General features: G+C 33.8%; 1 protein-coding gene across 1 annotated transcript in view; it reads right to left on the bottom strand.

Moving 5' to 3' along the window:
• EPYC (epiphycan) overlaps positions 1-7,211 on the bottom strand; it is a 54,429-nt gene extending 47,218 nt beyond the window's left edge. Inside the window, exons 1-2 of the mRNA XM_066254793.1 lie at positions 7,149-7,211; positions 4,638-4,815 (exon numbers count right to left, since the gene is read on the bottom strand). Of these exons, the coding sequence (XP_066110890.1) occupies positions 4,638-4,802 (165 nt within the window). The 5' untranslated portion in view covers positions 4,803-4,815; positions 7,149-7,211. The remainder of the gene's footprint in view (positions 1-4,637; positions 4,816-7,148) is intronic.
• Positions 7,212-12,393: the final 5,182 nt, after the last annotated feature.

Here is a 12,393-nt window from a genome sequence, read left to right as displayed (position 1 = left end):
TCTGCAACGTGCAGCCAAACTAGTTCACCCACGTAGTCCTTAAGGACAATGGTAACAGTGTTAGCTGAAACACTCATGTCTCAACTTTTTAAAGATTTCATGGGAGTAAGCATTGTAAACTCAAAACATTGTATGTCGAGACTGTCTTAACCTGAAGACCCCCAGTTATGAGTTTTAAGCCATTCTATCATAGTAATTAGATAACAGTCAGTTGTCTACAAAGGTTGCTTCTAGTTTACATTATTCACCCACAAAAGAATAAAGAATGGCTTTCTTCTCCTTAGGAGTGTTGGACCACTTGACATTTTGTTTAACTAAAACCAATATCAAGTCAAAAGGACAATTTGAAAAAAAGTTGAAAATGGAAACAGGTAACACAATCCTTTACTAACCTGCTGTAAATTATTTTCTGAGTGAGAAGATAACGTCACTATGATTACATCCTGTGCAACCTTAGTCAAGTTACTCACCTGCTTTTTGTCTCAATATTTTCATCTATTTATGGGAAATAACGTTACTTCATAGTGTGTTGAGAGAAATAAAGGAGATAATACATGTGAAATGCATGGACTAGTCCCTGGCACATAATAAGTGCTCAATCAGGGTTAACTATAACTCATCAGAAAGCAAAAAACATCTATATTTGTTCTTATGGCTTATAATTACTTCTTATTTATACTACTAAAGTAAAATAAAAACTCAGTAAAAATTGCAACCATTTTGTGTTATATATACAAACAAATGTAACCCCTGGGTGATACCGAACATTATGATAGAATTGCTGGGCCTAAAATCTGTTTCTAATATAAAACTCAGCAGTTCCTGGATATTCTAGCTCATCAGAAATCACATGTCATCAATCCGGAATACTATTACTTCCTATAATTTTCAAAAGCAGAAACAATTTCCTGACCCCTTACCACCACTAAGGAGGTAATAAATGTATTACCACTGGTAAAAATTAATAAAGCTCAATTGAGAATCTAAACCTGAGGATCAAGGGGATAGTTTGGCTCACTGACCAGGTAGATCACTGGACTCATAAATGCATGACTTACAGCACTAAAATCAAATTTGGTTTATAGAAAAAAAGTTTAATTATTACATTTTTACTAGTTTTCTATTGTTGCATAATAAGTTTCAGAAACTAAGCAGCTTAAAACTATACCTTTTTTTTTTAAACTCAGTTTCTGAGGGTCAGAAATCCATAGGTGGTCTGACTGAGTTCTTTCTTTATGGTCTCATGGATAAAAATGAAAGTGATGGCCAGGTCTGTGACTTCACATGGAACTTGGGGATTCTCATATCTATAGGACTGGGGTCCCTGTAAGCTTTCTGGCTGTCAACTTCTCTCAGCATCTAGAGACTTCTGTATTCTTGCTTTATGGATCCCTTTATCTTTAAAACCAGCAAGTTTCCCTTGTGTTGAATCTCTCTCAAGCTTAAAACTTTGTTCTTAAATTCAAGACACAGATTTAAAGGTGTCATGAGTTCAGGTCAGGCTGACCAACATAATCTCCCTTTTAAATGAGATTATATGACATAATCTATTATTTATAGGAGTGATATCTAAATAAATTCATGATGCTAAGAATTATAAAGTTGGCCCTGGCATTTTGGCTTAGTGGGAGTGTAGGCCCAGTAAGTGGGCTTGATTCCCAGCCAGGGCACACAGGAGAAGCACCCATCTGCTTTTCCACCCTTCCCTCTCTTGCTTCTCTCTCTCTCTCTCTCTCTCTCTCTCTCTTCTACTCTCCTTTTGCAGCCATACCTCCATTGGAGCGAGGTAACCCTGGGCACTAAAAAATTGGCTATGGTTGCCAAAGAGCAAGAACCCCAGATGGGCAGAGCATCACCCCCTCGTGGGTTTGCCAGGTGGATCCCAGTCAGGGCACATGCAGAAGTCTGTCTCTGCCTCCCCTCCCCTCCCTAAATAAAAAAAAGAATTATAAAGGGCATGTATACACCAAGGTATGGGCCACTTAGGGGACATGTTAGAATTCTGCCTATCACATATGTCAAAAAGCTTAAGGCTTAATCAATCATTCAAAGCCTAGACCAAAAAGTTTCACTCTATTGGACTAAGATCCCAAGTCTTAGAATTTATAAGAAAGAAACTGGCTTTGAAAGCATTGTTCAGTTATCTCATGAATTTACAATTTTAGAATGTAAATAGTCTTTTCTACAGGTAAAATAAAATTTAGGTTAAAACAGGCTGAACCATAGTCTTGACATTGGGAACAAAAAGTGATCCCATCAATTTTCATGTGCTGTATTTACCATCATTTTTTTCATCAAATATATCTTGTATGGATGTATTACCAGTGTTCATTCAAAAAGTGTCATATAAGATCAAGAACATGTGGAACTGCCCTTAATTTTAAAGAGATAACTATATTTGAGAATCCATTCACCCACTCACATGAATGGGTCTATTGGCTTCATTTTATATCTTCTTATAAGAAATTTTATACCAGTTTCTTCTTTGTTTGTAAAATAATTTATTTATTTATTTATTTTTTATTTTTATTTAATTTGTAAAGCATTTATATTAACAATTTGTTAATATATAAGTTAAAGTTTTCAGAATTTTGTTACATCATCTTACTTATCATATTGTTTTTTGGCTATTTTTTCATAGGTGGTAGCTGACTGGGTTGATTGAATTTTGCTACTGGATGAACCCTGTATTTTTAAAATCATGTATAGTTTATGTCTTCAAATGTATTGTATTATCACAGCACATATATATGTATATCTATATATATCATCTATCTATAAATTGGTTTTCTAATGTGACTTTACCACAAAGAATTGTTAAATCAAAGATGATTATATATTTCAGTCAACAACAGGGATTATCAGTGGCTCTCTGGCCCCCTCAGTTGCTAGGATTCTGAGTTTAGCTAGGCTAGTGTGAAAATCAGAGTAGTTTGCACGAAAGGCTAGGTAGGGTATGTAAGGATATGATGTCACATATTTGTTTCCTTAAAGGAAGATTGTTATTTCAGACTAAAAGAATATTGAAGAAAAGTTACATACTAAATCTTTACAGAGCTGTATTTATTAGCTTAAAATGTTTTTGGTGGTAAGAAGCACTTCAGAGTCTCATGATATTGTTGGGGTTTCCTGAACAGCAAAAGGCAACTTGACAACATGGAATGGCTTAAAGGAACTCTGCAAGGAGAGCTCATTGACTTCACAGTTTTGCCTAAGGCAGCCTTGGTTTCAAGAAGTATTTCCTCTATGGTGCATTTGGTGTTCTGAAGAGATAAGCAGTCCCTTGAATCCACTCCCCAGCCCTACTGAAAATAAGAGGATTCACTTATGGCCCTCACCAAACTTCTTTGGTTCTATAAAATACATTTTGGTTAAATGACAAGTATATATTAAAATATTTAGTTTGGTAGGCACCTACAGATATGCATTGATATATATTTTTAAATATTTATGCAAAATGGAAAAAAGAAGCAGGGTAGATGACTTATGGACTAGAAAGTGTTTTTATTATACTCTATATTCAAGTGTTAAGTTGGAGTTATAGAGATCAGTCAACAAGATTAGCTATTTATGTTCATAAATTTTTAACAGGATGTTTTCTTAACATAACAAAGCCATACAGGAAAATAAATCAAACAGGAAATATTAATAAATACTTATACAGTAGAATCACCATGTCCAATATGCAGAAGAAAAGTGATTTGTTGTCAAGCCAAAAACTTTACTAGAAAATAGAAAAGAAAGAGAGAGGAAGAGGAGGTGGTGCGAAAACAATGGAAGACAAAAGAGAAAAATATAGGGAGAGAAAAATAGGGGAAGTGATGAAGACTTGTGCAAACTATTGGACTGTATATTTCTGATTCTCATATTTCATAGGTCAACAGAAACTATAATGAAAATGTTTATATCTTCACAAAGTTCCATTCAAGTTAATACATATGTTTTTCTGTAATTATTGTAAATTCTTAGTTATCAAAAGTAGTTATTCTAAGAAGACTTACATTTGAATGACTGCCTATGATGTAATTTTTCTTTTGGTTTATTTATACTTAATTAATTTTTATACTTAATTAATGTACATTGTTGTACATTAATTACACCACAGCCTTTAAAGGTCTATTTGCTTTCTGATTCAGGAAAATTAATCTGTGCTCCTTAGTTATGTAAAAGCCTAGCATTTAATTAAGAACTTGTCATATCAGATTTATGAAATGTGGGCTGTGACCTTGCAAAGGCCTCTACATTACTGCTGAGAAATAATCAGTCATTTAAAAAAGCACATTTTGTTCAGGAATACAGTGGTATCTCAAACCATTGTCCTTTCTCTATATTCTTTTTATTTCCCAGCTTATTACATTCTCACATTTTCCCCCTTTACCACAAACTTCCCAAAGTTCTTTATCAATTCATATGTATTAGTTTACTTTTCCTTACTGACTATTGTTTTTCCTTCTAAGAAGATATAAAGGAAATAAAACTATAAGAAAGCCAAAGAGTGTGCCAATGTAATCTGTAATGTCTGGAGAAAAGGTTCATATGAAATTATTAAGACAGAACATCTCAATTTATAAATAAGCAAAAATCTGTTTAAAGAGAACAATCCCCAATAACTCCTTATACAATGCTTTTAAAAGTACCTCAGCTTGACCGATAGGTATGTTTTCATAGTTGTATAAATTATCCAGGTCCTCCAAGGTGGCATCATAAGTTTCTGAGTCATAGTTGATGGGCTCTAAAGTTGGAGCAGTCGCAGCAGCATCAAAGATGACAAGTCCCAAAACAAGTCTTGCTAATGCTTTCATTTTTCAAACTTTCCTAATTATAAAATATTAAAATGCATAAATATTTATTTGATAATCACTTATGAATTGTTTGCACTGCACAAGAATGACAGATAAATCAATGTCAACAGTGAGAAATTCGAGCTAGCAGCTTTCTTTACATGGATAATTTATAAACATCACACAAGAAATTTTAAGGCTTCTGATGACTATTGATCCCAGATATTCAAATGAAAACATAACCCTATCCACATTTTTATAGTAGATACTGTAATTACAGTGAAATTGATTTAATTTTTTAAGAAAACATGGAGAAACACAGAAAAACTGTGATATATGTATTCAAAAAAGCCTGTATTATTAAGCATGAACTATTTCATCCACTCAGGAACATAAAGATTATGATGCTGGCGATGCTGGTGATGCTGATGTTGCTGATGACGCAGACGATGCTGTAGCTGTCACTCTTTTACAGATGGGAAAACCGAGACAGAATCAGCTGGTAACACAAATACAACTCATAACTGTTTTTTATACATTCAAGCCTAGGATCTTTTCAAACAAGATAATAAAGACTTTTTTTTTCTTTTTACTTCTTTGTTGCCTCTGAGTATTATTAAAATATTGATTATTTAATATGTACATGTATAACACTTCATGCAATATTTTTCAAACCTTGTTATTAACTAAACAAAACAGAACAGAGAGCTATTTTTCCTTTAGTCCTTAGTGTTTTATTTCAATTCTTAATAGCTATCTAAGGTTTAAACTCAGAATCAATAGGAACACATGTATGAAAGGCACTGTTTGGCAAGATCCCTTAGGGAAAAATTTGTACACATACAGGATCAAAGATATCTTTTGGTTTGTAATTCTATAATAAGCACAATTTTTATTTTCCATGATAACATCATGCTTGTGGGATTTAATCAAGATCTTACGATTTTCATTATTTCAGTTTTATATATACTCCTTTAGACACATTTTAGTTCATAATAAAAAGTCTTGTGTTTAATTTTAAATATTTAAGTCGGGCCTATCAAAAATGTTACCTAGCAATTATTTGTTGAGGAAGCAAAGTATTTGTAAAGCTTTTTATCAAAGATGTCTAATTTTAAAGGTTTTGCATTTTGTATACACTTCCTGGGTTTTCTTTAAAAACAGTCCATATAGTATTTGTACGTGTATGCACCCATGCAAAAGGGAATTCATAGTAAACATTGCTTTTAAACTTGAATGCACTGGCAGACAAACTGACCTTCAGTTATTTGAAAGAAAGTCTTTATGAAGCAGGTTTAGGCAGAAGGATATGAAATTCTCCTGAGAATAAGAAGCAGTACAAGGAGCTCCTTTTTATCCCCTTCTATGCTTTCTTCAAATAAATTTTTTATTCACACTGGATAAACTGAGCCTCTGTTTTACCTGTCTTTGAAGAGATTTTTGCAGGACTTCAGATTTGGAACTGTTTTATGCAATTACTAACAAAGTCTTACTTAATAAAACAGTGTGATTCGCAAATATTTCAGAAGCCATTCTTCTGTATTCAAGTGGAAAGCATTAACAGTGGTCATCCCCTAATTAAAATAAATATATATATATATATTTTACATTTCTGGCAACTTGCGTTGTTCAAAGAAAGTATGCACTTGCTGTTTTTATCTTGCTTTATATTCTATATTTGATTATAAATGTCTACATATTAGAGTTTACCTGCATTTGTGATATCCTCTAAAGTTACCAGCAATAAGGCAGTCTGTGTGATCTCAGGAATATCAAGAACACATATCCATGTTTAGTTTAAAAGTTAAGTTTTTTTTTTCAAGTAATTTTATTAGTATTTAATGTAGTGTCTTTGTTAAAACTTTGAAATTGTCCACTTGACTCCATTTCATAGTATTTGGAAAATGTATGTTTATATAAAACTTTAAAATATATAGCTCAAAAATTATTTTAAATGTATAATTCTAGTGTGATAATTATATATTTTAACACCTGAAATCTCATCATTTTCTTTTTTTGCCTAATATTTCAATCAATAACAATCAATAGTGCCTGTTTATACTGGCAAAGAATGTGGTCTGTCAGGGGACTTCATTTAAGAAATATATTGGAAACTGCTATAATTTTATTGGCATCTGTCATGACTATTGAAATCAACTATTTTGCTGAATGCTATTAATTCCTAAGCTAACTCAGAATTTTGGATTTTCCAAGAATAATATAAATATAAACATAGAGAAATACAATCCAATCCACTGAATCAAAGTTCACCATGAGACATTAAAGCAATTTGAATTATTTTTTTAAGGTTGTTATAGTAGGAAAAAAGGTCTCTAACCCAAGGAGAAAGCAAGTGTAAAAACTTACCTTTGGCTCCTACTTGGTGAAATGACACGAAGTGACTGAGGACACAGAGCCAGTGGTATTTGCCCCTGACCAATGGTTGTGAATTCTGGTCTGTGGGAGGTGGAATTTGTAACACTCAATTTTCTGTTTAGAAAAGCTAACCTTGGGAAATGCTGCTCAGTCTTTAAAAACCACAAACTACTTTATAGTCACGTAAATTAAGCAGTAGAATCCAAATTACACAGTATATAAAGCTCTTAAAATTATGTTAAAGGAGTTATAATTGCCGATGTGTCACCTTAAAATTTTAAATGAAAATTTGGTTTTAGTATATCTCATCTGTAACAAATTCATCAATTAAGAAGTTAATGTATGCATTGATATTATACATGGATATTTCAAAAATAATTTAACAAGAAACAATTTTCTTAAATCTTGCATGTCTTGAATTGCTTTCTTTACTTTTTATTAATCTTAACTGAAATTTAGTAAATATTGCAAAGTCTTATGTGTTTAATATTTGGCAGGTAATATATATATTCAATAATCCAAATTATTTTGGCTTCTTAAAATGGTTTGAGAGAAATAAAACAATGAAACTTGCATGAATATTTTCAAAAAATATGTCCATAAATAATCATAAATATGATCTGAATGTTTTTTGGGGGAGAAAAATCTTATTTTCCTTTCTTTTATCTATCAGAGCCAAACTAATCAAATTACATTTAAAAACTTTTTTATAATATGAGATTTATTTTAGGTTCTTGGAACCTGACATGGTTTGTGACACTGAGTTTTATTACAGGTGTAAAGATAAAATATATTTGTATTAAATTTCATTCTCACTTCCATTTTCATTCTAGAGAAGAATGAGACTGTGTTCTGTATTCTGGTATGCTTTACATAAACCTAGACGTCTGCTTCTCACCTGTGCATCAGGGATGCCCTCCATGCCCAGAAGTGAATACTGCATTAAATTCTGAAAGCAGGTTTGATCCTTGGCAAATTGATTGAGTGAAACTCTCACTGTCCTATCTGCTTCCCTCTCATCTATTCAGGGCACTGAGTCATTATCCCCACCATCCACACCTGTTTCCAAATGACTTATTCTCACTCTGTATTATTTTTCTCGAGACTAATTTTATCTGTAACAGAATCAGTGATACTAGGTAAAATACCAAGTCTACCAAGATTTCTCAAGCAAGAGGGAAGCCATCTTGAAGGTAGGGACTTCTTCCTGGCACCTCACCACATCATACAGGGGTTACTTTAAGAAACATTTCTGAAAAGGGGCCTGAATCAAAGTTCTTTTGCTGGCTCCCTTTAGCAGCAATGTCTTCCACTATGTATTAGAGTATTTTATATAAAATATATTGTTGAGTCTCTCAACACATTTTCAATCAGAGTGATTATCACTATGTATTCACAAATGAGTAAACTGACACTCAAATGTTAAATTATCCAGTGTCATGTGACACAAAGAGAAAACCAAATCAGGTCAAGTTTGCAGATGTTACTGAGCAGTGGTATCTCTAAGTTTCTTAGATTCTAGGGCTGTTTAACTGTCACTAGTTTTTAGACTCTTTCCAATGCTTTAGAATAAAAATAGATGAATAGAAGATACATAACATCACTTCTTCCTGCATTATTTAATCTAGTACTCTGCGCATTGGCAGAGAGATCATCTGCCAGACCCTTGCTTTCTGAAGAGTTCCAGCTGAACCTGTAAGACTCTAGAACAAGAAATAACATTTTTCCATTACCCTTTCTACAGTCTGGCTAAACCTCTAAGATTCTATTTCCAAAAACAACACTTTTACACTAACCTTTGAACTATTGGTGTTTAAAAGATGTCTTCCTTAGGCTTCAGAACACTCTACTAATGTAGTTGTTTTTTGACAACTTAATAATCAAATTATTTATCTTAATACAGGATTGAAAGCAGAAATTATCATTTCTGAGTTTCCTTCTAAACAATAGTCCTTTCATCTTTCTTTATAACAACAGACAATTATAAAAATAATTTCTCTTGATCTTATGTGGACCCTCTCCAATATTTCAAAATCTATTTTGAAATGTGGGAGCTCAAATTTGTAACAATCTCAGGAGGACCTAATCTCTGTTGAACAGTAAGGAAGGATTAGTTACCAGTTCCAGCCTTTCTTATCCTTGGTAAATATCTTTTAGTTTCATGATAATTTTCTTAATAGTGAACTTGGTTACTGGACACCCTCAAGGGATCAGTTATTAAAACTAGTTGCATTACCTAGTAAATGAGGCTTTGTGGCTTTATCTTTTTATGCCCCAAACATTTTACAAATCCTTTTGGCTAACACTCTTTATAGAATTAACTAAATACTATCCTGCTTGTCTAAGCAGAATTAATTTAAAACAGAATGGTTGTATCTTAATGATTGCTTTCTCTATGTCCTGTAGCAGTTGTGAACAGAGAGGAGTGGTCACTCTGACAGGTCTCTGCTGTCTGTCCTTGTCCCCAGCCCCAAAAGGCCACATCTGCAAGAGCTACAGGAAGTTATAGATATCTAGCCCTATTAATTATAAGAAATAAAATTATTCCCTGAAATGTTTAGCTAACTTCCTGTGTAGAATCCCCATGTTACTTCTGAGACCTACTCATCAGAAGTACATAAGACCCAGTCTTCCAGTATCATCATAAACCCACTGTGTGGTCTGTGATCTCTAATCTTATCCAGTCTTCTCCTCTAGAATCTTTTAAGCCTGCTCTGCAAAATTAAAACTCTCTTTTGTCCTTAGTTTCTTTTGGAAAATTTGCATTTGTTTCCTTTACTTTTCAAGAGTCTGGCTATGTCCTGACAAAGGTTTTCTAATGTTTCAATATAGTGGCTCTTTTCTCTTCTTCATTCACATAACTCAAAGACAGAGGGGTTTTTCTTGCTCTACATTTTCTCCTTTAAACGACTTTTTCTCTTTACTCTTTCAAAAACTTTATTCATTCTGAAATGCATCACTTTTGGCTTAATCATCTATAACTTCTTCTCTATCATATTAACTCTACTTATTGGTAACTTTCATTCCTGGCTCACTCATACCCCAGTCATTATTTCCAGTGATGTTAACCTCCATTTACATAATCCATTTATCATGGTGATCTGGCAGTTGCTTTGTTTATTTGTTTAATTTATTTAATTTTTTTTTTTATGAGAGAAGAGTAGATAGTTAGGAAGACTCCCACATGCACCCCAACTGGGATCCATCTGGTAATCCCACTGGAGCCAATGCTTGAATATCAAGCTATTTTTAGTGCCTGAGATTGGTGCCCTCCAACAGAGCCATCCTCAGTGCCCAGGGCCATGCTTGAACCAATCAAGCAATGGCTATGGGAGGGGACAGAAAGGGGAGAAGAGGGGAGGAAGAAGCAGATAGTTGCTTCTCCTGTGTGCCTTAAGAATCGAACCTGGGATGTCCACACACTGGGTGGAAACTATTCACTGAGCTATCAACCAGGGCCATCTTTATTTTTTTTATGTAAAGTTACCACCTTCCTACCCACTCACTGATATTGTCATGGCCTTCAGCTTGTTGTCACCAGCTATAACAACCCTACTAGTGGAATATTGTTTTTATCTCATGAGACCTTCATTTTTATAGACTCCATCATGTTTTTATTATTTATTAATCTCCTATTTCCAAATCCCTTCTTAGCTTTAGATTTGATAAGCCACTCACATAATTTTCTTTTAAGCTCTTTCTGCTCTCTATCATACCCGGAAAAACCTCAATTTCTATTGAACTCAACTTCCAATTTTCTTTTCTCCTGCATCTGGGAAGCTTGTATTTTATTAGCAAAATCACATACAATGATGATTAGTGTAACTTTAAATTTTTAAAGATAAATTTTGACCCCAGTCTGCTGATCTACTGCTACTTCTCAGGTAGAGTCTCTGCCCAACACTCTAAGATGACTCTTTTATAACATTTCTACTGTCTTCAAACCTCCTATATTCTTTTTCTCCTCACTGAAAGTCATCAGAGTGATGGTAGAAGTCATCAAAGAAATACTCCATTAACTTTTCACTGTCAAGTCCACCAGCATGTAGATGCATCTTTGTTCTCCCGTCTATGACTATGAAAATAAAAATAATTTAAATTCCCAAATGATACCTAGGATCATATTCCCTTTCCTCTTCTCAAGGTTTATGGTTCATTAATAATCTCCTCCCTTTCAGTATCTCTTTATTAGGTCAATTCTATGTACAGGTACATATGCTCTGGACAAAGGTCACATAGGCATATTTTATAATGTACGGAAACTGAATGAAAGTCAATAAAAATGGTTTCACAGTATTTATGAGGGTACAAAAATGTGTCTGATGACTTGATTTATTGTACAAACCTAATTTTGACTCATCTTTAAAAAATAGCCCTTAGGTTCCACATTTTCATCCTTTTACTATTTTATTTCTATGTGCAAGTTTTTAGGAAAAACTCCCAGACAAATGGTATGGTATGGCTGTTTCTTCTTGTCAAGCTCCCATTTGCTCTTTATTCCACGATAGTTTGGGCTATGTGTGGGTAGTTTTTTGGCTTTGTCTTCACTATTGTCCTAGCGGACTATCCTGGTTCCAATGTCATTCTTCTCCTACCTCACTGGCTCTGCCTTTGCAAGGTGTTCTGTCCGTCTCATCTTTTTCTGTCAGCCTCTACATTCTGGAGCACCTCAGTTTTTAGTCTAATTTTTCATTTTTTCTTTATTTATCCTCTCCACTTCAGTGACCTCATCTGTTTCCAGGATAAAATTACAATAGTTCGAGAATAATTTTAATAATAACTAACATTTTGAAAGCTCAATATGTGCCTAGTATTGTTTACTATCCTCACTTTTGGAAGAGGAAACTAAGGTCCAGGGAGGTTAAGTGCTTCAACTAGTATGAAGCAGAGCCAAAATCAAAGCTGAAGCCATTGGGTAGCAAAGTCCAAGTTCTTAGCTACAACACTGAACCACCACTTCATACTTAAATCTCCCAGTTTTACCTCTGCAGTTCGCTCAATTCACTCTGAGCTGCTGATTTTTCTATGCCATTAACTACTTACTTTCTAGTTGGAAAATTACAATATGCCCGAAATGATGGCCTTTGACCCCACCCTACACTTTGTTCTTCCACTCTCTGCTTTTTAAATGCTATCACATTTCTCTCGTTGGCTCTAGCACAAAGCCTTAAAATTATTGAAAATTTCTTCCATTTCCCAACTATTTTTCCTCCATCCCATCTATCAAAGGAAGTGA

The sequence above is a fragment of the Saccopteryx bilineata genome, chromosome 2, assembly GCF_036850765.1.
Source record: "Saccopteryx bilineata isolate mSacBil1 chromosome 2, mSacBil1_pri_phased_curated, whole genome shotgun sequence".
In the NCBI taxonomy this organism is placed as follows: domain Eukaryota; kingdom Metazoa; phylum Chordata; class Mammalia; order Chiroptera; family Emballonuridae; genus Saccopteryx; species Saccopteryx bilineata.
This window is presented reverse-complemented; position numbering and strand designations above follow the sequence as displayed.